This window comes from Molothrus aeneus, chromosome 5 (assembly GCF_037042795.1).
Source record: "Molothrus aeneus isolate 106 chromosome 5, BPBGC_Maene_1.0, whole genome shotgun sequence".
Classification (NCBI taxonomy): Eukaryota; Metazoa; Chordata; class Aves; order Passeriformes; family Icteridae; genus Molothrus; species Molothrus aeneus.
The window spans coordinates 6,520,566-6,548,217 of record NC_089650.1 but is presented as its reverse complement, the minus strand read 5'-3'; the positions used below and the strand labels follow the sequence as shown (position 1 = coordinate 6,548,217).

At 42.7% G+C, this 27,652-nt stretch overlaps 1 protein-coding gene across 1 annotated transcript in view; it reads left to right on the top strand.

The window, feature by feature from the left end:
• IQSEC3 (IQ motif and Sec7 domain ArfGEF 3) overlaps positions 1-27,652 on the top strand; it is a 100,055-nt gene that overhangs the window by 16,028 nt on the left and 56,375 nt on the right. The window contains exon 2 of the mRNA XM_066549517.1: positions 25,413-25,493. Coding sequence (XP_066405614.1) covers positions 25,413-25,493 — 81 coding nt within the window. The remainder of the gene's footprint in view (positions 1-25,412; positions 25,494-27,652) is intronic.

The window sequence follows — 27,652 nt, the reverse complement described above, 5'->3', positions numbered from 1 at the left end:
TTCTGCCTGAGCAGCAGAACTCTGTGGATGAGTAGGGCTGGGCTAGCAGGGTTTGGGCACTGCCAGCAATATGGGTGCTCAGGGCTAAGCTAAAGCAGGTGCTGCAGGTGAGAAGAGCTGCAGAGCTGCACAAAGGATACCTGCCTGCACTCTGCTTGCCACAGACAGTTGCTATTAATCTTTTGCTTCCCCAAGCACTGATATTCATATAAATTATGAAGGAAAAAGGGAGGTTCCTCAAATGAGGAGGGAAAGGCTCTGTAGCTTCATATTTGTGGACTTAGATAAAAGAGAACTTGATAGGGATCTGGAAAAGTGACATCTCAATTTTATCCTGCCTGTCACAATGATGAGTGCAAGCCTTGGCTGATTATTTGCCACTGACCCCTCCCTTTCCCTTGTCCTCTGTAAAAGTTCTGTTTCTCAGGGTCTCATTTTCACTGAACAGCTCAGATTGTTCTTTGTCCTTACAGCCTTGTGATCTCTGTTAGTACCAAGCCAGAAATCACCTCATTTGCTGATAGGTATTCTAGTTAATAATAGCAAATCCATCCACTGAGGATATTCCTGGCATGCTTTGCAAGACAGGAATGCTGTTCCAATGGCACAATGCTGGCATACTTGTGGGGGTGCTTGCACCCACCTGTGTACCTGCAGGGTGCACACAGTCCATGCAGCCCTGAGAACTTGGGATGTCCCATGATGCTCACCAAGCTGTATTTATAATGGTGGAAAGAGCATGACAATTCCATAGCTGGCTGAAAATCTCCTGGGTAGAAAGCCTTGCTGAATTCCCATGCACAGGATTTCTCTCTGTGTGTATGACTGTTTGGGGATTTGACTATGAAGAATCTAAACCAATTTTCTCAATCAGTCTTTTGATGTTGTTGTTTTAATTATTAATTACATAAGAATAGGTTTTTAAAATAATTAGATGAAGCTATCTCCCAAACAGCATTCAAAGCAGTCTCCAAAATAAAGATTTTCCACAGAATAAACCATAGACCTAAAAAGAAAATTATTCATATATTTTGTCTGTTTCCAGTGTCTTCCAGATGCTTAGTGTGACATTCCTGTTCTGATACCTTGGCACAAATGGAGAGTAACCATGGAAGGCAATGAAGCCAATCCAGTGGAAGTCCACAGCCATGAACAGGCAGAAGTGAGGAGAGAGCAGGGGCCCCTGATGTCCTAGTGGACCTGCAGGCAACAGATTCCGATTTAATTAAACTTTTATTAGCTGGATTGAGCAGTTAATAGCAAAAGTTATTTCAGCCTTGGTAGAAGCACAGGCTGCATTGCTAACTGAAAAACAGATCTTGAATAAGCAAACAAGAAGGGCAGCACTGTCCCAGAAAAGGCTGTTGTCTGTGTGAGAACGATTAGCTGTAGGAATGGACATGCCATGTGCCCCAGTGCCACAGCAGATTCCAGTGCACTGCTGCATATTTCAAGGTTCATGCCCATCCTGGTTCTAGCACAAGTGAGACAAAGATGCATGGGTAAATATTTTTTTTCTTTTGTCTTGTGTTTTAACTTTTAGCCCAAACAGATTTTTATTTTCTAAACATGAAAAGTATGAAGCCTTTGTTACCCTATTTCCTATTGTTTAATTCAGTCAAGGATACTGGAGAATCACAAATAGGAATGTCAACACACTCCTTTCCTTCAACACTCAAGTATTTAAATAAAAAAACCTCAAAGAAACTCATCATCACCAAGACCCTCAAAGAATGGAATGTAAGTTACCCTGCCTTTATCCCTCTTCCCCTACTTCTTCCCTGACACACACTGTTGAGAAGAAGAGCCCCGGGTTCCTTTCAGTAAGGATCTGACACAAAAGAAGAAGGTAAATCTGAATAAAAACTGTGAGAGGAAAGGAGATATGAAATTAAAAAGACAGTGTCATATGAAGGCATCCTTTATAAATGCTAAAGAAGCAAAAAACAAAACACTTTATTATACCTTGCATTTCCCTGCCAATTATTTAGAGGGACACAGGAAAGCACCAGTCAGTCCATTGTGATACAGTCCATACTTAATGAGTTGCCTCTGTTTAGCCTCCTCCTTTAACAGGCTGAGGGTCTTGAGACACACAGCAAGACTTCCCAGGGAGAGATAATAAAGAGAACACTGATACAAGAACTTATTAGGAAAAATTAGTTTCAGGAGAGTGATTTATGTAAAGGATCTGGTAATCACCCCAGCCCCAGTGCTGCCTGACAGCAGTGGTTTTTATGAAGGAAGTTAAACATCAGAATCACTGCTGCATGACCCTGTCCTTCAGAAGGCTGGCCTAATTAAACAAAGCAAAACAGCAAACAGCTGGAAGGAGGAGATGAGGCAGTAGCTAATGCTATCAACTGCTACATTTCAGAGGCACAAAGCTGCAGCACATTGTGCACCATGACACTCAGTCATCCAAACTTGCTGCTCCTGCATCGGACAGACTTACTGCTTACTCTTGAGCAGTCCATTCTCAGACCCAGCATTGTTGTTTTGAGGAGAGCTACAGGTGAGGTGGTGAGTTTCCCATTTTCAAATGTGTGAGTATTGCTCAATGCCAGAGGTTCACAATTACCTCACAGCTTATGGAATTTCAAAGGGAGCTTATTAGTGGAGGAGCCTCTGGATTTGTCTTTGAGGACCAACCTCCAGATGCATTTGAATTTCAGTTTGGTAAGATAGAAAAAAAATTAAATTGTACATTCTTCTTGACTGTATTCTCCATTTCTTTCCATAGTTAACAATTCTTCATGTTACCTTTCATTTGAGTACTCCTTGGATTGATGTAAAAGCCCTAACTTTATTAGTTGCCAAGGCAGAATTGGGATGCCCAAACCCCATTTTAACACTCCCCATCCACCTCTGGTACTTCCATCACACTGTTTCCTTTTTTTTGTCTTGCTCCCTGAAGGTTTTTCTTCCTATAAATCTTCCATTGGTCAAAACCATCACATAGCTAGAAAGACAGAGGAATTTTATTTCATCTGAGGTCAAACAGTAAATGTGAGTGCCATTCCCTTGATCTTTTTGAGCAGCAGAGGCTACTATAGTCTTTCTGAACCATTAGAAGTAAGAGAAAGGCTGGGGAAGGTGAAGGAAATGATGGCATCTCCTAATTTCATCCTGACACTTGGAGCTCTCAGTACCAGCTGTAAAAAAGTTCCTGGCTCTAGTTCCTTGCAGACAAAAGCAGCTGTGCTGTAGATGTCTAGTGGCAAAAATCCACAGCACTTTTATTCTGTGTACACTGCAGGCAGCAAAATCCTTTCCAACAAACTTGGAGCTTCCAGCAAAAGAGCAAAAGAAGAGAAGCCAGAACTAGAAAATGTCACAGAAAGAGAGCAAAAGAAAGCAAGAATATTACACAAGGCTTAATTACTGTAAAAATAAAGTGTGAAAGCTCAAACTCAATGACCCTGGAAAGCAAGCCAAGCTGTCTGCGGGAGAGAGTGAGGATTAAAAAAGACAGATAAGCTGAGGAACACTGATAAAGAATGCAGCAAATGTTTTGGTTTAGAATCTCCCAGAAAACAAATGGAAGAAAGGCACAGACTTACATATGTACAATCAAAGCAATCCCTCCCCATCCATGATACTTCAGCAGCCCACAGGAACCTGTCTATTCCTAGGCATCCACAGAACTTTGTTCAGGGCCCTTTGCAGATGAAAAGATAAACCTGTTGAGTTGGACTTAGATGGTCTGCATCTTTCATATCTACATAGAGACTATGAAATATTGAGTAGTATATAAAAGAAAAAACCCAACCTCATAAAGATTCAGAACACCATTACTCCTTCTCTGCTTGCTAACATCTCATTGGCATCTCCTGGCCTCAGCTGGGGTTTAGCTTCTAAAAGTTGTCAGTCTAGTTGCAGACACCTTCAGAGGTGTAAGAGTTCAGCTGTGGATTATGGAGAAGAGAGTGATAGGAAAGGTCACAAATAATTGTCTTTCCCATTTTAAGGATCATGACAGAAAATTTCAGGCTATGACACTGAAATGTTGAGTGAAGAACATCAAAGAATATCTTTCCAACCTCTAATATCTTTTCCATTCTAGCTAGCCACTGTTAGATTTCCAGAATTGGTGTAATATGGAGCTGTACACAGATGTGAAAGTTCAATTCACCCTTAGTCTCTTTGCTATTTAATATTCCTAAGGATAATCAGACATGCATTTCCTTTCTTCATGGCCCTCAGCAGTGCCCAGCCCCATAGGTCATTCCCAGAACTTCCCTTTGATACAACCAGGCAACACCACCTACTCCAAGCATGCTCTCAAGGTGCCCATAACCACTCCAATGGATTCTACTTCTCTTCCTCTATGATCCCAGATCTATGGTCTGCTAGAGGCTTTGGCTTGCTCTTTACAGGGGCTCCTACACAGTAGTGCAATTAAATTTCCATGTGTTTTCAATAGTTGTGTGAACTTTATCAGGGCAATTCTTATCATTCCTAGCTTGCACTGAAGCAGTTAAGAAATTCTCTCCCTCTATACCCCGCCTTAACAAGGTTTTTCAGAAGCACTATTCCCCTTAGAAAAAAAGAGTTTGTGAATTAAAGAGTTCAGAGCATATGTAATTGGAAACGAAACGGTTCCATCAAATAATGGCTCTGGACTGGAATTCCCCTCTTGCCCTGAGGGACATAGTATTTTTTTTTCCAACACAGAAGAATATGAATTTCCATTTATAGAAGCCTTTTTCTTTCTGAGCACTCAGACTGACCATTATTTGCTACTGAGACATGGCTGCCTCTGGGACAGGAGGCAGCAGCTCCCTGTAATCAGAATTGCCATTTACTCCACAAAATCTGTTGTACAACTTTTGGGCTGGCGAGCTGAGACCAGGCTGTTACTGGTGCCCTGGTGATTTTTGTTAACCAAATGGAGTTTGACAGAAGACTCCATGTTTAGACAGACAAGCATGGAACAACAATAACAACAACAAAATTCCATTTAGTCTTACCAGGAGTTCAAGTGGCTTCAGCATTCCATGTTGCTGGGGGCACTGAGCCTTACAGCACCTGCCATGGCTCACGTGCAGGGGTGCCTCAGAAGGAAGGGTACCACTTACTGCAGCATCCCCTTCAGTTTTTGTTGGAAGTCTTCAATCCAGCTGCATGCCCAGAATGACACATTTATAACAGCCAAGGAAGTTTCTTCACCTGTGGGCCTACTGTGTATAGCTAAACAGATCTTTCCAACTCGATGGAGGAGGTCTAACAGCTGCAGCAAAATCTTGACTGTGGTATTTTCAGGGGCCCACGTGGCAGGAAGGAATGATGTATCTGACTCCCTGTTCTTAGAAGGCTAATTTATTATTTTATGTTACTATATTATATAAAAGAATACTATACTAGAACTATACTAAAGAATAGAGAAAGGAAACTTACAGAAGGCTGAACAAGATACTAATGAAAAACCTGTGACTCTCTCCTCAGAGTCCAACACAGCTTGACAGTGATTGGTCATTAAGTAAAAACAATTCACATGGAACCAATGAAACAATGACCAGTTGGTAAACAATGCCCCAACCACATTCCAAAGCAGCCAAACACAGGAGAAGCAAATCAGATAATTATTGTTTTCATTTTTCTCTGAGGCTTCTCAGCTTCCCAGGGGAAGAAATCCTGGAGAAGGGATTTTTTAGAAAATATGACAGTGACACTTGACACAGTCTTTCTGCTTTGGACTCTGAATATGACCCTGCTGTGAATTTTGCCATTCTAAACACAAAGATCTTACTCCAGTTCTTTCCAAAGGAGAGAAGCATGCCTTTGAACATGGCAAGGATAAAACACAAGTAATGCCCGGTCTTATCCCTAAAACATTTCTATGTGCCAGTCATGAACTAGCTGAGCCTCAATCTGTGCCTGTTTCCACATTTTTTCTTATGTAAAGGCTCCTCATGCTGCAGTTTCCACTTGTGAAAGGAAACAAAGCTATCAAACACAAATAAAAGGGTAATTTCCCTTTTTCTAATCCAGTCAGCTGCAACAACATAGTCAGAAGTGCACAAAGGGTAGTGCAAAGTGATGAAGAATCACAGAGAAGGTAATGGAGGTCTAAAAGCAGTAGAATGGCATACTTTTGTGGGAACTCACAAAATCCAGTCTGTACACTTGCTTTAGGACAGTGAAATAATTTTAAGGAAACCAGACATCTTTCAAGGAACACTGGTTTCTGAGGATTTGCTGCAGTCATGTGTGTTATCTTTAGCTTACCTGCAATGTACAGTGAAGCAGGGCAGCTCTTAGTTCCTATCCAAAATGGCTTACTTATCTGAGCATTTATTTGCAAAGAGAGCTCTGTTCAAAGGCAAAGAAACTGTCTTCTCAGGGGCTCACAGTGGAGCAGCACATCTCAGATTTGGAATCTGAACAGCAGTGTTCCCATCTGCTCTGACTGGCTTTAAAATGCTCAGTCTTCCAAAGTCACCAGGACATTTCAGGTGCTCGGTTTTTATTAACACTCATGCAAAAAGAGCAGTTAGATCTTCCCAGAATGACTTAAATCCTTAAATGATCTTCCAGTATATTTTGCAAGAGAAAGTGTTTAGATATTCCTGGATCAAAGCTCCTCCTCATAGGGCTCTGCAGCATCCTGACTGCCAGATCACACCTAAGAGATGGGTGGGCATTCAGTGCTACACTCTCTACTTTTCTCTCCCCACTACCTGCCTCATAAAGCACTTAGGGGATTACTGGGAGTATTTTAAAAGTTGCCTATATTTCTCATTCCAAACAGCTGCTCTACCTGAATTTTATGAAATGGGGTAAGTAGTGCCACAGAGGAAAATGTGGCTTCACTGCTTTCTTCAACCAGCCATGTCCCTCATACTGGCTGAAGACTCAAGACACTCAAGTTTAGCATCCAGGCATTAATTTTTATCTCTTTCACCTCTTCTCCAGCAATGGAGTTTCCAACACCTCCCCCTCCTCAATACCAATGCAGTCACATTTGTATCCATGGTCACCACTACTGCATGAGGAAGACCATGTTACACCCTGGATCAGTGAATAGTTTTCCAATGTCTTTCTCATATCTATGGCATGGAAACAGACATCAGAATGCCAGCAGATGGGATGGGTGTGGGAGAGAAGGTGAGTGTCTTCACAGGCAGTTCTGAACTGTACTAACACCCTTTTACTGGAAAGTAGACCTCATTTCTCAGGTGAGGTTCAGCCACCCTAAGCCCAGCTGGACCATGCTGCTAAATGAGGGAGAAAACACTGCACTCAGTCTGGGATGATGGGACTGTGCTGCTGGAATAACAGCATCTAGTGGCTAGTCTCCAAGAAGATAAGTTAGAATTCAGAATCCCTTTCTACTGAGCACAAGCATAAGTTTTTGTAATCTCCCTCTGGCAATATTTGAGAATATTTATGGGCACTAAAACTGGCTAAGAAACCACCCACACATTTTCAATGTATGATAAAGTCTCATGAGAACCTGTATCTTTCAAAAAAATGCAATGCTTTAGAATCAGCAAACTGGTTTTTGTCCCTAGATTGTTCATTGGAAGGTCATTAAAAAAACCCCCAACATTTAAAAGTCTTTTAGTGTTCCTTCTGAGCCAAACAAACACTTCTTGTCAGGAGGCTGTTTGGATTCTAGCAATTTTTACTAGTTATTGCTTAATGAATCGTCATTTAGACAATACCCTGAAAACTTTGACTCCTTTTGCTTTACCCAGAAGTGATAATGGGTCATGGCATCCTTGGAGCAAGCTGTCAGAAAGCAACTCAACAATTTTACTTCTAATTGGACCCCTTAACAGAGCAAGGAAACTTCCTACTCATTATTCCAAGAATAGCAACAATGCCTTTTGAAAGAGGATTAGCAGGGTATTCAAGTGTGCCAGTTCTCCTCAACTCTGAAAGCTCCTCCACTGATGCCAAGCAGCCAGATTAGTCTGCAGGAGGAGGGAGCCTGCCCAGCCCTGATGGGGTGGTGTTCAGCATGGGTGACATAAGTTGAAATGGGGTGAGAACTCAGAGTGATTCCATGTGAGCAAGCACAGTTGAGCAATTCCTACTGGCAGGCTCAGAAGAAGAATTCCCATCTACAAAAGCTGGCAAATTCTTTGAACCTAAAACCAAAGACAAGGCAAATGCTAGACCAACATGGAAGGAGGGAAAAAAGCTGCTTTCCATTCTATGCACATGGTACAGCCTCTTGCTTTCATGTTCCTTCCTCATACTGTGAGTTCCACATAAATAAATATGTGTTGGGATCAAGCACAGAAGAAGATAAACTTCATTATTTAAAGGCTGTACTTTGTTTGTGTGAGTTGTTTTACAAGGGGAAAATGTTTCAAATGCTTATGTGGAAATTTGTTGGTATTTGTTCCTGTTGGCTGGCTGAAATTTCCATTTTGCTGGGTCTCCATTTTATTTTTCCCTTTGCTTGCAGTAGTTTTTAGGGAAGGTACATTAGTAAAAGAGATTTGGTGTTGCCTATTAGGGCATGCTGCAACTTTTCAGATTGATCATTTTATCATATCAACCCAAATTAAGTATGTTACTTATGCTGCACCTCCTTCCTCCTGAGACACTTTCTGCCTGAATGGAAGCAGGCAAGCTGTGAGACTCAAAGCATGTTAATGTGTGCCTTGAGAAAGGTAACACTTTTTATGATACCATGAAATAGACTCAAGTTCTAGACAAACCCTTTATCTCTGGTTTTCTTTGAGCGCATGTGCCATCTGCTTTTTTTGCAGTATAGTAGAATTGATGGAGAACTATTAGATGGAGTTTGGTTTAAGTAAACTTGGAAACTGGAATAGATAATCCTAATGACACCTACACATTCTCAAAGAGACCCTCCTTTATGTCAGTCAGGAAAAGATTCTTTCTCCATAAGAAGACATTAGAGCCTCTACTTCTCTACTCTCAAGCTACAGGTTCAGCCTTGTGCTGCTGCAAGACTTCCATGAGCTTTAGGGGTGATTCCAACAGAAAGGTATTGCTTGTTTTGTGTGCTGAGGAATCACTGGAGGTTCTCACTGCGTTATTGAGGTTCTGTGTTGTCTTCTGGAAAGAAGGAGCCTAGTTAAAAGTCAGTGAAGCTGCTGTTAATAACAAGTGAGCAGCACAGGTCAGCTTCATTCCTGTCCTTGTGGTTTATTAGTGAGGTGAACCCTTTCATTCCAGTTCATTTTGTGTTGCCCTTGCTACTTGCAATGAATGGCTTGCTTTGCTCAGCCTGTAAGCCCAGGTTTATGCTGCTCAGGCTCAAGGCTTTTCAAAGTGAGCAGGTTACATAGCATCTGCAGCCCTGGCAGAGCAAGAATAACACCTAATCCACAGACACAGCATAAAGCTTTTGAGACAGACATACTCTGCTTCAACCACAGTTTAGGTTATGTAGTACAGCACCAGGACTCAGATGCCATTTTTGTCACAGAGAGGTGCCCAGTTCTGCTCCCTGTGCTGACTACTCAGTAAAGTAACTTACTTTAGGGAGACCTTTAGGGGAGCTACTGGGCAGAAGTGACTTGTACTCTGTTCTATGGGAAGTTTCTTCCTTATTTAAAGAGTCTTTTTGGTCTGCAAAGTATCACAAATGGGGGCAGAGGAAGGAGCCTGGGAGGGCTAGATTTGACAACGACAAGCTTTAGCAGTTAAGTGTAGGTTGTTTCTGTCTTTTAATCAGCACACAGCTCTTTCACCCCCTGACTTGTTTAATTCTTTGTGCTGGTTTCTTTCTCTCCTGTGAAATGAATTCTTTTGGCTCCTGTTCAATATGGTGTTGAGTACCTACTTAATCCTTTGCAGTAGTTTAAGTTGCTGAATAGAGAGGAAGCTTGGGTTATTGCTTAGAAACCAGGACTGAGCTGTTAAAGTAGGAACTTCATGCTACAGGCAGGCTTGCCGTGTGGCAGGGGACAAATTGCATGGCCTGGCTTCGCTTCAGCATCCCCTGTGTGCACAGGTGAGGGTTACTCATTCCCCTTGCAGGGAGTATGCATGAGGTGTCTGCCAGTGGGGTTTGTGGGGGGCTTTGAGAATGCTGCCTTTGAAGGATGAACATTGTGGCTGCTGGATGGCTGGACACGTTTGACAGCACTCTGTGGAGCAAAAAAATGAGTGGGACTGTGCTTTGTAACAAAGGGAAGACAGTCTCTGAGACAGCTTTTGAAGCCAATTTCTATACATAATTGTAATATATTTCAATTTAGACACAATACAAGGTGCCACAACTTCAGAAATGAGAGTAGGGGCTGAATCAGGCAGATGTACTGGAACATTCCTAGTACTGTCCCAAAGCCAGCACTGAGATGTGGAACTGAGCCTCAGATGGAGAGAATCACATACTGTGCTTAACAACTCCATTTTCTCTTTGAGGCTGTTTAGGTGGAGCAGCTCGACTTACAAACATTGTTTGGTGAGAGAACTCTCAGGAGGGCAGTTTTAAATTGCTTACACATAATTCCTGTTTTTCCAGCAGCTCAAAGCAGCAAATATGGGTGACAAAACAACTTTCTCTCCCAACAGGTGGAAGATGGAGCCTGAAAAAGGCAAAGCTTGTAAGAGAAAGGCCAAGGAAAACAAAAGCAGAGAGAGCATTTTTCTTGTCTCTGACAAGGACTGATAATATTTTTGGTGTTTTTTATGTTTTGATGATTAGATCTGTAGAGATGTATGACACTCCAAATGCAATGGTACCATTTGCCGGTGGGAATACTAAGAAAAAGATGTGGAGGCATAAATTTAGATCCAGCTTAGCATTTTTTGCAGTTAAGTTTCTTGAATTTAGAGCTCATTTGGGAAAGGAGAGAGGCATAGGTTCAAGTTCCCACTGATTCAGAGCAAAGATTTTCCTCTCCAGTCACTCAGAATTAGGCAGAAGAGGAACACAGGTCACTCAGTCTTCCACATGCCATATCAACAGTTGGAAAAGCCTGTTATGCAGGTCATTTATACAACCATCAGAGGTCTCCTTTTGGCCTTCTGCATACTCCTGAGAGGATGATGTAAGACAAGATACAAGATAACTAAACACAGAGATCATTCCTAGTGCTCTTTTCCTTTCAAATGGAATTTAGCCCTGCTGAGAAGTTCAGAGCTGACATCACTGTGGTCTGAGATTTCCTGTTTACCTCAGAAAACAAGTACAGCACAGGCTGTGGTGGCTCAGGCTTCCATGGAGTGCCTCAGCAAATCATCATCACCTCTCACCCAAAGGGATGCACCACAGGAGCACGGGGCTGCGCTCCTGCATCCACCATCACTTCTCTCTTTCAAAGTGTCTTCAGCCCAAGAATCAAAGGTCTTTCCAGACACTCCTAAATAATGTTCCTGCCACCCACAAGAGGTTCACTGATCTCAGTGAGGAAGTGGGGCAAGTACTTTTTTTTTTTTTCCGGAAAGTGATGTACTCACCCACCACCTGCCACTGCCAACTGTGCCTGCTCTCAGCATCAACTTAGTGGGGCACAGTAAGTCAGGTAGGACTTGGTAACACTAGCACACAGACTGAAGAGACATTAAGTGGGACAGTTGACACCTCTCTTGCTGTTGTTTCAGTCCTTTTGTGGCTCATACAGGATGAGATTGGCTCAGTTGGTTGGAGCATGGCATTAGTAACACCAAGGTTACAGGCTCAACCCCCATATGGGCCATTCACTTAAGAGTTGGACTTGATGATCCTTGTGGGTCCCTCCCAACCCACTATTCTATCATCTGGAAATGAATATTATGTGTTGTGGATTATATGTGAGCCATGGATTTTTCAGAACTGTATGCCTTTCACACATAATCTCTCTCTAAACCCATTCTCTAAAAGTATTCAGGATAAAATCATCAGGGGCACTAAAGATCAGGCTGTCGACTCTGCCTGAGTAAAATATTTCCATTTGAAAGTGTTTTGTTACAAATATAAAAAGATAGAAGACAGGGAGGACAACATAGGCATTGCTACAAGAGGTTGCTGTGGGAGAAGCCATATTGTTTATTGATTCTTCCACTTGCAATGGCAATAAATGACATTTCTCATGCTACAGACAGAAGAATAAGATCTGTTCATAAGTAAGAAGAGCCTTCATTTGCATGCAGATAGTTAGCATTTGAGTCAGGACAACCCTTAAGAGCTGAATTGGCTAGGATTCACTGCATAAGACTTGAAATCAGATTATATACAAACTCAGTGGAAATACTGTTTTAGTGGGAGCTGGAGGAGATCCCAGATGAATAACAATCAGATTCCCTTTCAACCCTTGCTCTTGGACAGCTGCTTCTTTGTATGTGCTGGGAAAGATTAAAAAGTTTGGAAACAGTATCCATATGGTGCCTCATCACAGTTCTGGGGCATTCTCTGTCCTTCTCACTGCACAGAGGTGCTAGCAGTTTTGTAAGGCCAAGGTTTGGCATTCAGGAGTGTGATGTTAAAGGATTGTGTATAGGCAGCCAGGGTACATTCTGTTTCAATCAAACCCGTTCTGCCTTGGAAAAACTTAAAGGACAAAGGATGATTAGATGTAGGATCGAAGCCTACACAAGCAAGTAGGTGGTCAAAGACACTGCAAGCTTTATTTACCCTTCTTTGGCTGGCATATTGACAGCAGTTATTATATGTTTCCTCTGAAAAGAGTAAGAATTCCATAGAAGGCCTCCAAACTCCTCCCTTAGATTCTGTACCTCGGACTTGACATTGAGGTTTTGCTGTGTGTCATGGGAAAATTTTCAATCCTCTGGAATCCTTACAGGTTTTTGCTAATGGGGAATCTCTCAGTACATGTATTTTCTCCTTATATTTTATTTATGGGAAACTTCTAATATTGTTAACCTTTGCTAGAATCTCTGATCCTGTGAAAAGCCAGCTGCTCCATGCAGCACCTTAATAATGGTACTGAAACATGCAGTGGAGTCACGGCCAACAGATACACCCCATGGCTGATGCAGCAAAAAAACCCTATTTTTTTCTCTACTGATGCCTTTTATGCAATTCAGCACTGCTTTGCAAAGAGACTTGGGCTGTCCTATGGCAATATTAACTATGTGATCTCAATAAATGCTAAAAAATCATGATCCATTCAAGTGCAGCCTAACCACAAGAATCCAATCTGTAATGCAACCTGTTCAACAAGATGGGAAATTCTGTCTCCATCCAACTGAGAGTGGGTCACTGTTTGGAAGTGAGCATGGGAATAGAATCCAAGTCTTGCTATCATAAGACCTAATGAGACAAAGCCTTCTACTTAAGTTATTTCAAGAACATAACTTTGGCAAGGAAAAAAATTGCTATTCTAAGATCTTGCAGGTTCCAAAATAACATCCTGCTAGAACATCACAACGTACTCTTTCACTGAGCCTTGTCTGTGCTGGATCAAAAGTAGCAATATGATCTTCACTGCCTTAGTACTGTATTAGTGTAGAGACACCAGAATAAAATTGTTATGGCAGTGGTTGTTCCTTGAGATAAAGGAATTAAAGTACCTAGTTATGAGGACATAGGAACAGGGTCTGAAATATCTTATGTATTCCAGTTATTCTGGAAAATAACTTTGGAAAAAAAAAGATGGTGGTCTTCAACAAGCCTAAAAGGGTCAGAAAATTCCATTTTTTTGCTCGAAGGTATAAAGCCAGATGACCCCAAGTTGGGTGGGAGTGTTGATCTGCTGGAGGGTGGGAGGGCTCTGTAGAGGGATCTAGACAGGCTGGATCAATGGGCCAAGACCAATGGTGTGAGGTCCAATATGGCAAAGTCCTTGCTGGGTCCCCTCCTTGGGTAACAGCAACCCTCTGCAGTGCTACAAGCCAGGGAAAGAGTGCCTGGAAAGTGCTGCCCATTGGAAAAGGTCCTGGGGGTGCTGCACAATCTGTTGAACATGAGCCAGTGTCTTCCCAGGTGGCCAAGAAGTTTCTTTTTTATTAAAAACTTATTTTGATGACGTTCTTTTTCATGGGAGAAGCTTCACTGTCTCTTTTGTACAGCTCTGGGATCTCTTCATGCACCACACGCTTTTTATACCACACAGCTGCTGCCAAAACTGGAATTTCCCCAGTCACACAGGTTCCAAGGCTAAACTGGAGTCTAGGCAGAATGTGTTCACCACAAGAATCAAGAGTTCAACAGCTCCAAGTGCTAAAGTAACCACAGATGCAGATACAGCCACTGCTGCTGCCTTTTCCCAAGATGGGAAATACCATCAGATCCCAACGTGCCGGGTCTGGAACCATCACTGATGTGGCTTCACAGCTGAAGTGTGAAAGCACAAATAGCACTGCCAGCTTATGCTGAGCCTCATGGTGTCAGCTTATGCTACAGCCCTGCTGGCACCAGGGTACTGAAGTAAACTTGTTAAATCTCAGTTGTTAGAGGAGATTGCCCAGCTGTAAGTACTGCAAAGTTCAAAAAGTCTGCATCAGCCGTCTTGTTTCAGGAGCAGAAGCATAATTAATCCCACAGCTTCTCACTCTGAATTCTAGTAATTGTTTATGAAACTTACCTGAAATATCTCTACAGAAATCAGGCTCTTGCAATACAGAAAAATCTCTTATGTTTATGTTTCCAGAACCACACCTTAGAGGTTTTTTTTCCTCCAAATACAAAGGGTTCCAGCACAAAGTGTGAAGTTCCAAACTTCGTTAAGTAGAGAACAGTCATGGTTTTGGATGTGAAATGCTGAGCAAGTTCAGAGTCCCCACAAGGCACAAGTCAGCTGGAATAAGGCACTACAGAGATATCCAGGAGTGCAGTGCAGTAGCCCACTTAATTCCAGGTGAACTGTACATATGGTGGCAGGTGCAGGCTGTATAGGTTCCCATAACCATCACTGACTGAAGGACTGCTCCTTTGGCCAGATGTAAATCTATATCTACATATCTATATATGAGTGTTAACCAACATTGGTAACTTGTTCTGAGATAGGGCATGGATGAACAATTACTGTATACAAGGCTAAGAAGAGATGCCTTCTCCATTTTCGTGGTAATTTTTTCCCAGTTTTGCTGAACCAGAAAGAGTATAAAATAATCCAACTCCTGTGACTAAGACCAACCTAAACTGTCATTGTCTTGATAAATTGACTTGACAGAACACTGAATGTCCTACTAGTTATAAATCTCAGGAATTATTGAACAGTTAAGATGGGCAAAGGGAACAACTTTCATACATTTTCCAAATCTTAGAACACCTCATTAATTCCATCTGTTCTTTTGCAACTCTAGCAAGGTCACGATTTTATGAAGCTGTGAAATCTCCTCTTATCTAAAACCCAAGTATCTGTGATGATAATGTGCTGAGCATTCAAGGAGTGTCCTCTCCCCATTTGCACTGGTGCCAAATGGTACTTTCTTTCCAGGGCAGCTACTTATGCAAATACAGCTGCTCTTGGTGTCAGCCAGCTGCTGTGTCCGCAGCCAGCATCAAACACTGCCTGCTTTCCATATGTCAAGGCCCTGGTGGAAGCATGTGGGTGTGTGTGGAAGGGAAATGGGCAAATTAAATTTCCTCTGAAGCACTGGTGACTATTGCTATCTGTCCCCTGAGGCATTGGAGTCAGCTCTGCAACTGGGCCTCCACTTTTCCTCTCCTCTTCTCTTTCCCACAGCAGAAGCAACTCAGCTCTCCATCATTAGGGAACAGCAACATTTAGCTTGGGTATGCCAGCAGGCAACCTGTGTCCAGTTCAGCACTCCTAATTCTCCTCGTGGTCCTTCCCCATTAGGAAATCACTTTCAGTTTTGAGGTCACTGATGCAGCAGCCCCAGATACCTGTAGGTGTGGTGGTAATTGGGTTTCCAGAGCCAAGGCCCCAAACCAGAGCTCTAAAGCCTCCTGCAAGCCAAGCCCTGTTCTTCCTCACTACATTCAATTGTAGGATTGTGTTAGAGTTTGGTGTCAAGCCTCAACAGCAGAGCTGGGGCAGCTCAGCCCTTGCCAGCAGGACTTACTGCACAGAACAATCCCGAAAATCCTTGGTGAGTGAGCACAATGATACCACCACTGACATTTAGTGCATCAGTCCAACGTGGTAGGAACGAGCTTTTCAGCTTTAGTTGCTGCTGCAATTCCCTGTCATGCTGTGCTGGTATCAAGGGTGGAGCACAGAGCTGCCTGTGGGGACACAGAGCTGCTTTTGGGGGCTCAGACCTGCCTGAGGGGGGCTGCAGGGGTACCATCAGCACATGGCCATGCAGTGCCAGCCAGGGACAGGTCTGCAGCAGACAGCACTGCCAGGGGGCACAGAGAGCTCAGAGGTGAGCTGTGGATGGAGCTAATTTGCATGTTTATGAGATTCTGCATTACTGAACTGCGCTCCTTCATTTACTTTTGTGTCATTCTCCCGTGCTAGGGACACTTTGATTTGAGCCTCTGGAAAATTCCAGGGCTTTCTTCCCATACTAAGGGGTTAAGATGAGTGAGAAGCCAGTAAAAAGTGTAAGCTTGATTAAAAACAGATCAAATACTCAGTCATAATAAAAATCCTTTTACTGAGTCCAATTCTGACGCATTCAAAAAATAAAAATAATTTATTCTTACTGAGGAAGAGACCTAAATTCCGTTTAAATCTCACAGTCCCAGTAATTATGAAAGGGGTTGCCAATTCCACAAATACAAGCCTTTTGCCTCTTTTTTAGTGTTCATACACATTGGCCCAAAATAGGAGAGAAGAAAAAAGGTGTTTGCTCTGCTAGCGGAGCATTCAGGCAGAGTGCTGTTTCTGGATCTCTTCAGAAGAACCACAAACTCATTGGTATGAGGCTGACAAACTATAATTATTGTATGAAGTACTGGAGGGGATTTGGAGCATGCTTATCAGTGTAATTAAAAGTGAGCTTTTGCCAGCTATTTCCATTTTATATAGTTATAAATCTATTATTTGAACAAAGGGCCTTTGCCTAGTACAAAATAGAAGAGGTATGAAAAGATGTTTCAAACTGCAGAAGATCTCTATCAGCATGCATTTGCTGACATGTAATTATTCCATTACATATATAACCTTTAAAAAATGATTATATTGTAGTTGGAAGTGAGGAATGTTGTCTTGGAAAAGGTCACATGTTATCTTGGAAAAATAGCTTTCGATTAAGGAATTATTTGACACAGTTTCTGTTTATGGTAATTATTTAACCGAAATTATTTCAGGAACTTACACAAACTCCCCCTCACACATGCTTTGGATTTTTAGCAGCTTTCTAGTTGTGATATCTGAAGTATAGTTTTGGCTACAACTTATGAAACCCCTGCTCACTGCAGTGAGTGCTGCGTGTGTCACCAGAGGATCCCTCCACATGATCAGATGCACACACACACAGAATATCAGACTGCTCTTTATACAGGAGCTGCTTTTCCTCAGTGCCACTACTCAGCCTGTGAGCAAGCCAAAGAAAATGATGTTGTGGCTTGTCTAGCACCAAAAGTCATCAACTGTTTCCACCACTGACAGAGGATCTGAAGGGGCTGAAGGTGCGCATTGGACTGCAAAGTTCAACATACAGTGCTTCCTCCTCCCATGGCCACTTTGGCCTCTTCCTTTTTGTGCTTACAGGCACCGATCCAATTAGCAGACAGCCATGCCAATTTCAATGGAGTGAATGGACTCCCAATTGACATGTGATTCAACAATATTTCAGGAGATGGAGGCCCCCAATCCCTCTAGCAGCTAATGACAAACTCTCCTCTCCCCAGGAAGTTTTTTCCTGAAAATTGATTATCAAGTACTATCATCTTCCTCATTCCTATTCCTACTGTCCCTAAGGAAAGAATAGCAAGAAAATAAACTTCTGAGTGAATCACTTCCACTGGGCACACAGGAGAGGGAACCTGAGAAGCATTCCCCATAAACCCAGAGTATTTCATCAACAAGTAATTCTGTAAGAGACACCAACACAGCAACATCAGAGATATGAGTATCCCTCTGCACAGAGTTAGCTAGCTTTTCCCAGGCCATCCAAATGTTACAAATTGGAATGTTTTGTTCCATCCAATTTAAGTACTATTTCCAAATCCCTTCAAGCTGCTATCTTTTATGAAGGCACTGCATGTACATGCAATACATTACATTTAATTACTTTAGGGATCTAACTTTATACAGTAGATATTTGATCTTAAGTTTCCTACTATGGACAATTTCTCTCATCTGTCTCTGGTTATAACAGAATTGGTCCACAGATAAATTGAGAGTGAGTTGATCCTCCTTAGTTCACCTTGGCATTTAATCCCATCATAGCTGAAGCATCAAGAGCCACAAAACTGCACAAATTAATGCCCTAGCTAGCATGAGAAATGCTGAAAGTGGATCCAAAACCTGGCCCCAGACTTTGCTTCTGGCTGTCACAAGGAGATATCTGTCAGACTGGACCCAGAAGCCAGTATGGACTCTCCCTACAGTTGATTCCTGAGCACATCCCATTCCTTTTCCCACTCTTGCCCATTTCCAGCATGTAGGAAAACCTGGCAGTTCGCCCAACCACACCTGGTAGACTTAACAAATGGCTGAGATTTCCTTCAAGTGTTTCTGGGTAACAAAATTGACTTCTCAGCAGCAATTTTCACTGAATACAGTGACAGGTGACATCTTCATGTCAAGCAGCCTGTCACAAAGAAAGAACCATGCGTTTAGGTCCATGGCAGAGGAACAGACCCTGCTGAGCCATAATATGAGGCCACAGTTCATTTTCACCATTTACCAGGCACATTGCTGACTTTGATGCCAACAGTGCCACCTTACTTTAAAGAGGATCTATCACTTCATGCTCAGACCCTCTTTGTACACACCCACATGTCTACAGGTCATGTTCTTTGTACTAAAATTGGTGCAAAACATCACAATTTCTTTCTGAAATCCATGCACCCATTGCCAGTCATACCACATTTTCCCCCAAGAATTTCTTCAAGGTAAAAGTGAAGATGAACAGAAGAAATCCCTGCCACTTATATGGACTAAAGTAAGCTGAGAAACCAACTGTTCAGGAAGATATGGCATTAATCTCCCCATCCCTTGAAGCAGATGGTGATAAATGAATGGCACATGTGACATATCAGTTGTAGTCACCCAATGAGTTAACCAAAAAGAGATCAGTTCACAGCAGCATTGGCTCAGACCCTCTTCCTCCAACACAGGAAATTCCATTTCCCCAGCACGGTGCTCTGTGCTTATCCTTGCAAGCTGTGCTGTTCTGAAAACCCCACAATAGCTCAGAGACACGCATTTGCGTCACAGTGTCACACTGGATTGTCACCTTCCAAACAGGACTGTCTGCATATGGTATTTTATACTAGCAAGGGCAATTTCTTTTAAGATATTCTATAGGGTCTCTAAAATCAACACATTCTAGTGAGAAACTGTAAATACTCTAACAATGGGAATCCCATCTTCATCCCATCCCCAAGCACTGAAAGAAGAAATTTATAGTAATGCCGTGCAAAGGATGTATGACTTAAAATGGATTTTTGTACCAAAAAAAGAAGATGATGATTAAGCAGGTGCTAGGTAAGTTTTAGAGGATGAGTGATCTTTCAATAATCAAATTTATAGAGAAACATAATGGAAGAAGACATTTTCTCCAACACTCATGAGATGATCAAAGCAAGCCAAGTTCCAGACTACAAAACATATTTGATTTTTCATTTTTGGCAGGCAAGCAGAGAGAATAGATGCTCCTGGCAACTTCCCCCCACTCTTCCTCCCTCCTACCATGACTTTGAGTGGTGGAGAGAAGGAAGAACAGCTTTGAAAATTCTGAAGAGCTGTAGAATGACAGGCACTCAGGTGGACTGAAAAAGGGGCTACTGAGCATCCTGGCTAGGCTGGGCATGTCTGTGTGTGTTGTACATTTATCCATCGTGCTGCCATTTTGCAGCGGGGTTCCTTCATCAGTTTGCTTTTGTTAGGCAGGACTGTGTCCTGGAATTTAGACAGCATCAAGACACATCTTCATTTTTGCCATGCAATTAACTAGAGATGGAAGCCTGTGGAGGGTTATAGGCAGAACTAGACAGGCACTGGTCTGAATAAGCTATGAAAATGCTTGATTCCTGAATCCCAGCAACACTCGGGTTGGGATTATAGTAGTTGCTGGGAATGTAAAATAAAATGATAGTGATGCCTAAAGATTTCTAGCTTTTTGTATTTTTCATATATTTGTAGCTTTGTCAATTGCTAATGCATGGCTGTAGCTCTTGTTACTTTTACCTTACATTTACCCCTTTCCCTTACATTTTGGAACAGTAAGTTAACCTAACTACATTCCTGAAATACAATGTAGTCTTATTCCAAGAAGAGAGCCAACTACAAGGATGTTCTGTTTTCTAACAAGAATCTGGAAAGACAAAACAAAGTGAGGAAAAGAAGCCCCTGGACGAATTCCAAAGGGGCAGTACCCAAGGAAATATTACCTAACCAACTACTCTCCTAATTGGACAATATATGATAGGTATACTAATCAACTAACCTTATAAAAATGGTAGAATTACGGTACCACATGCAGGTTTTGCCATATTGTGTACCTGAAGGCTTTCAAGCAAAGGTTTGCTTTTATATCATCATTCTAACATTGTTTGGGAAGGTTTGTTCTATTTCCAGGCAACAATAGCTTCGGGCTTGTTGCACTGCTACACTTCAATATCTTGGTTACTAAGGCCTGTGCCCCTCAACACAGAATTTTCTCAGTCAATCACTTTTGTGGTTCTGGTTTGTTTTTCTGAGGTAGCCAACATCAAATGTTCAAGAGCAAAGAATAAAAAAGAGCTATGGGCTTTCTAATGCTGGTAAGTTTGAGTCCTACACATTTGCTTTGGGAAGGATCTGCATTAAGTACTTTAATAGGATAATCTTTAAAATGCCCAGTTCCTCTCTGAATCTTATCAAATTCTTGCTGTCAACAGTATCCCATAAGACTGAGAAGGCCATCAGATTTACAGGAACTTAATGAACTTAAATTCCAGAAATTACTTTGAATTTCTTTTTAATCATGTATGTTTCCTTACAATATGAACCCTGCCCATACTCAGCTGCCTCCAAAACACTAGTCTAATGCCTTACAATTGAGATGACAGCTAGAAAATTTTGTGGTATTCTGCAGTGAAGAAGGGGGGGAGAAGCAGCTAGCTGTTAGACAGTACTTTTGGAAACAGTGCCTTTTTGAGATCTCATTTCAACTCTCAGTATCAGGTTGACTGGAGTCAAAAATAGATCTATCACAGGAGGGAGGTGATAGAAGGAGTAAGGTCTGCAGCTAACCTTAGCTAGGTTTTGTCACAGCTCCATGGGTAGGAGGAGCATTGAGCTACATTTTAGAGAGCCAGAGGACTGCAACTGGCCTTTCATTAACTTAGCATTGCTAAACAGTTGCTGTTTGTGGTTCTCCAGTGCTCATCTTAAGATAACAGCCAGTAAAACTTATCTGAGATGACTTCAGTTCTCCTTTGACTCTTTCTGCCTTTAATCTTCCCCTCCTAGGCCATGATTTTCTGCAACTCCATCTGTTCTCTTGGCAGCTATCTCAAAAAAGGCAAGATAGAGACAAGTGGCAAAAGACTCCAGGAAAGCTGAGATATCCAGCACTAAAACCAGTGACTTTTGCTTGAAGTCTCTTGCTTTTCTTCAAAATGTGGAGTTTTAAAGAGAAAACAGAAAGGCTGCATGAGCTGGACTCGTTATTTACTGATAGAGCATTGCTTGATTCAGCATTGTCAGATTTCTAAGAATTGCTGTGTGCTTGGGCCAAGGGCAGGGCTGCTGATATGCAGGCCAGTATGGCTCAAGGATCAGAATCCAGAGGCTGGTCGGTCCAGGCAGTGGCCTAACCCAGTGGTCTTCATTCATGGAGCATGCCAGCAGTCCTACAAAACTTACCAGAGCAGTGGGATGGATGCAGGGGTGTTGCACCATGGTAAAGAGAAGTGCATTCTGTGTACTCATAGGGGGAAGAATTTTCATTCTGTCTTGTTTTGGCATTTCTTGTAGTCTAAAATCATTCATGCAGAAAAACACAGAGCTTCTCCTTATCTTTGGGAACAGGCCACACAGGGTATATGTTTAATTAAAGGTGACTGCTGGAGAGCAGGGAGCACAACCGTTTTCCACATGCTGTCTGGGGATTTGCTTTTGTGGGGGTGCAGGAGAACAAAAAGTAGCTAGGTTTTTTTACCATAATACAGCTCTCTGCAGATGGGCATCTCTTTTTCAAGACAGCTTTGATCAGAGCTAAACTAGTGGGCACTGATGTTTAGGGGGCAACTTGTATGGGCTAAAGTAAGCTGAGAAACCAACTGTTCAAGACTGTTCAGGACTGTTCAAGACTCTGTTGCTGACTGAACAGAAGGCCCCAGGCACTTACTTGTCCAAAGGGAGGATACAGGACTAAAGGAATTTTTAGGAAAGTTTTCTCCATTTGGCCCTGTGATGTGCAAGCTACAGAGACTTTACATTTTTGGACCTCAGTTGTTGCTCCCTCTACAATGCCAGTTTTTAAGAAAGAGGAAAAAAGCTTATCCCCTTGGGATCCATCAATGAAAGACCAAGGCAGCGTGAGTCATGGAGCCCCTTTGCTGCACAGTCCCACTCCCTGAGAAGCCAGAAAGGTAGAGCTAATTCCTGAGCTCACTAGACAGCTTGTGTTAGCCAGGAGGTTTGGCACAAGCCTCTCTAAAGTTCATCACAGAGCAGGAATTGCTGTGGCTGGACAGTTCATTCACAGATACCCCTATCGAGGCTGCAGGCAGCTGGCTGCATGACACCTCTTGTCAGGAGCAATGTTAAAGACAACTGAATAAAATTCAGTCAGCTGTTTTCTCTCAGAGGAGAGAGGGCTAACGTTTCAATTGACAGCATGGGTAACTTCTTGGCCAAGCTATCTCTGCATTTAAGATAGGTCTGGACTGTCAAATCCTTGCCTCCGGAGCATGCATCCCAGCTAGATGGAGCAAGGCACTGACAGGCTCAGGCTGTTCTCAGTCCTCCCTTTGCATCTGTGCTCACCCTTATCCTCTGCTGCTCCTCCACACTGGCCTCAGTGCTGGCAGCAATTACCCCAGCATGCCTCCTCCTCCTCCTCCCCCTGAGCCCCTTCCTCTTTTGTGCCACCCAACTCACCCAGAACACTTTTTCTTCTTGCTGGTTTTCCCTTCCAAGCTTTTATCAGTACACAGCCCAAGAGATAATAATTTGTTTATTCTTAAAGCAATACATTGGAAAAGAACAGTTCAACAGCATCCTGGTAGGTGGGGAGGAATTATCTCCACAATCACCAGCCTGATCAGCCTTCAACAGTGTGTGCTTAATTTCAGTCTTTGCAACGGTTTGAGGAAGGCAAAGCAGAGGATGTACAGAAAAATGTGGGCAAAAAAGCAAGCCCTGAACCCACCCTCTTAATTGGTTGACCATTGCCACCTACCAGGAGTACTTTAAAAGAAACAAAATTACAGATCCACACTCCAAAGTAGTGAGTGAAGTTACATTGCCTCTTTCCCGATTTTTCAAAGGCTAAAACAAGACTCAGGCTTTCTAGGCTTCAACTCCTCAGAGGCCACATGTTCAAGTTATGTAGCCTTTCTGGCTTATGAAGTAAGATTTGTTTTAAAACACAACAAAAAGACAGCATAGAAAGGAAAAGAAAAAAAAAAAACAACAAACCACCATCAAAAGTATTACCCTGACTTACGACAGATACTAAACATCTCAAGGCTCACTTCAAACATCAAACTTGCAAAAGCTGACAACACCCCAGGGTGATAAAATCCAGGTAGCCACCAGACACTACAACCCTGGCAGGCCCTCTTGAATCACAGCAACAAAAATAACATCTTACCTGAAGATTTCACAGCATTAGGAAGACAGTTGCTTTCCTGGAGCACTTTCTTGAGGCTTAGAAGTAGCAGTGAGGCTCTAGGACACTTGCCTTTTCCATCCAGATGAGAGCTGCTTTCTCCTGATAACAATTAAGACACAACCTCTTAAGGTGGGAATGGGTCAACTTCTTCCACAGGTTAACCCTCTCCCTGCTCCTGTCTGGGTGCTATGATGCAAAAGTGAGGGCTTGGATTTGAAAAATATCAGATATGACCAGGATCAAGAGATGGAAAGAAAGTGGAAAATGAACAGGAGTAGTCTCCAAGGTGGAACCCAGTCCCTCTGGTGTATGCCTGGGGATCACAAAAGAGAGAAGCTTATAGCGATTGGATGGAACTACTGTCAATGTGCTTTTGCTTTGTGTGATTGGTCAAAAAACTTTTACAGTGAGTTGTAACATTAAGTTCTTGGTCTGCTGCCTGTAATGTGACCTGATAGCACCTTCCCATTGACAAAACCATGTAATGAGACCAATGCTGGAAAATAAAACAGCTCAAGACTCGTTCCTAGTAGTCCTGTCCCATTCATGATTTGTACAGAGCCCCTGGCCGGCGATAGATATGGAGAAGAAAAAGTGACAACCACTTGGTAACAAAACACCAAACCAATGAAGAGCAAGGAGACCCCAGACCCCAATAATGCTGTTGAGCTGTTGCATGAGGTATGGGGAGTTTAGGTCATGAGGGTATAATTGTCCAGGGATTTCTTTTATTGGGGTCCCTCTTTTGAGGCACCAAGCTCAAGACACCAAATACCATAACTGATTTCTTGCAATAAACCTTTCTAATGGAAATGAGAGCCCAGTGTCTGAAATTTCTGTAACACTAGGATTTCTAACCTTGGATGAAATCTTTTGCCTTTCTTATCTAATAAACACATTTTTTATGTTTTGTTTTCCTGTTTTGCTCAACTAGATTACTTTTTTTGCTTTTCTCTTCTATGGTCTCTTTCTCTTGTCATGGTATCAGTTCTCCTCCTTGTGCTTGTCCTGTCAGTTCTCAAGTATTATTCCTGATAATCCCCAGTAGTGATGTGCTAAGGCCATTTCTGTGCTCTTCACAAGAAATGTCTGCTGAGGTAATTTAGCCACTGGTAAAAAAAGAAAATCAACTGCTTTGCAATATATAGGAAACATATACAAGAAAACACATTTAAGGACATATTTCTGTCCCAAAAAAATAGAATGAAAGACAGACAAAACTGTTTTTCAGGAGATGTATGGGATGTGAAACAAATGCTGCGAGAAGGAAAACTTTTGGTTTGTGCACTTTTGCCCCATTCTCCACAGGCTGACATCAGAAGCAGAACAGGGAAGGGAAGGGAATAGAACTGTCAGCCCCCTTCTCTCTGCTCCCCTCCACCTTGGAGTAAAAAATGTTCACGTAATAATTAGACTACTCTTTCAGCATCACTGGGAGTCACTGTCCCCTTCTCTCTGCTCCCCTCCACCTTGGAGTAAAAAATGTTCACGTAATAATTAGACTACTCTTTCAGCATCACTGGGAGTCACTGTCCCCTTGGAGCAGCCTAAAAATAGCATTCTCCCTTGAGCTTTCTGCTGAGTGAAGGGAACCCTGACCAACTGTGGTTTGTTTTCTCTTACAGGAATGAAACTGTTTTACACCAGTTCTGTTGTCCAGCAGCTGACACAGAGCAGAAGCCTTCATCTCCAGACTCCTCACCAAGGTGGGAAATTGTTGTCAGCAAGACCTTTATTTTTTCTACTTCTTTATCATCCATCACTGATCTTCCTGCCCCAGACAAAACTCACATATTACACATGCCAATCCTCCTCCATGCTCCCCTCCATCCCATGTTCCCAGCATTGCTGTCCCTCTCTTTTCCCTCTCAGAGATTGTTGTTTGTACTGTGGTGTAATTGCCTGAAAACCTCCTCAATCTCCACTCACACACACACAAAGTGTTTTTTTCAGCCTCTCTTCAAACATCCACTTCTGCTGACCCACATTCATGCTTGTACCTCTTCTTACTGTATGTGACACTGACACACACATGCTTCTCTCTTCTCCTACAAATTATTTATCTCACACTATGAGGTTCCTGGACACACACATTATAACAATAAGTACAGCAAAAGTCACCCAAAAAACTCAGGGTTCTGTCACACACCCTGAGATGGGGTGGGGGGAGCATTTTTACCTATGTGAGCTTGCCACAAACAACAGCTACAGACAGGTACTATTAACTTTCACCAGCTTGTATCTAGTGCAGCCAGGTGTGGGGACACCAGCAGTTCTCAGCCCTTCCTCATCAGGGAAAGATGTCAGTGCCAAGACCAGGGGGTCCAAAGAGCTTCAGAGGTACTTGAGATGCATATACTGCATTTAGGTTCCACACTTGGCCTTGTCCCTCTGTTCTTGCCATCTCCTTCCCCTCTCATGACTTCCCACCCTTACCTCTTACAGACCTGTTTTCCCAGGCCTCGTCACCCTTCTGACAACAGCAAAGAGGTTTCTCTTTAAAGATGTCTCTCATTACACTGCTAGACTTTTACCTCTGACCTTTGGCACCTGTGTAAAAACCCTGAGTTACTACCAGGGCTCTGAACAGAACTGGGCAGCTGAGTTGCAGTAGTGAGGCTACTGCATTTTTATAATTACATTTGTCTTGTTCTACTCACTGGAGCAGACTGTGGTTTCTGATTTCCTTCCAAGCAAAAGTGTGAGTGCTGGACAAGTGTGAAGAGAGCAGGGATGGGTGGGTGTGTATGCTCATGGGTAGGGTTTGGCCACACTTAGAGACAGGGTAAAGAAGGAGCTCTCTTGCCCATTTGTGTATGAAGATGGAAGGGTTAACCCCCATGATCACTCTGTGCTGGGAGCTTTCAGGCACTGGGGACGTTTACATGGCAGCCCTGTCATGGCAGATGGGGAGATGCTGGCAAGGAAAAGGAGACAGCAGAGGAGGAGACCTTGGAGATTTCTGTGCTAGGGAAACATTACATTTCCAGAGTGAGAGGGTTTTGTTTAAGTGCTCTAGTTTGTCTAGAACTAAGGATCAGTTTTGCCATAGTGTTCTATCTTTATACCCTTATCCTTGACCCTGCCCCATTGTCCCGGCCTCCATCTTATTTCTGATCAGATCCCTTAGTTTCTAAAATGTTCTTATTCTACAAGGCTGTCAGTCCTACAGTCTAAAGCTCTAGGATCATTTTTGTCATGTTCTTTTGTCAAGCCTTCCTTTTGTCCTGCTGACTCCCAAAGGCCCTGCCTATCCTTTGAGCCCAAGTTTGCCTGCCCTCCTTCTGCTGGGATTGGACAGGTAAATTGAAGAAGGAGTGATCACCTGTTTCAGTAATTTAACAGCTTTGCATCTGAAGATGAGTCTGAGCCAGGAAATCCTGAATTTGGGATGAATGACAATGATCCCTATAGCATGTTGCATCTGGGCTTCTCCTACTGATCTATGCCTGTCCATTTGATGCCTTTTGTAGCTTGCCCCACACTGCAGGCCTCATGCATTCCTTACTTTTTTTCCCCAGTCAGTCTTTCTTGGGTTCTTGCCATTTCTAATGCCTCCAGATCCCAACAGCAGTCCTGAATCTGTGTGTGACACAATATTCTATGCAGAGACAAAGATGCTTGAAGCCACCGTGGCTATTTGAAGGTGAGAAACGTCAGAGAGTTATTAAACTCAATATTTAGATTTATGCTAGCCATAAAACATCTCCTAGCCTCTGCCAGGTCTTGCAGTCAGCACGGGCTTCCTTCATGTCCAAAGTTACACATACAATGCAGTGAGGAAGGCAAAAGAATGTCAGAGAGAGAAAAAAACAGAGTCAGCATGGAGCTGATATCCATAAGGTGTTCTGGAATGGCTCAGTAG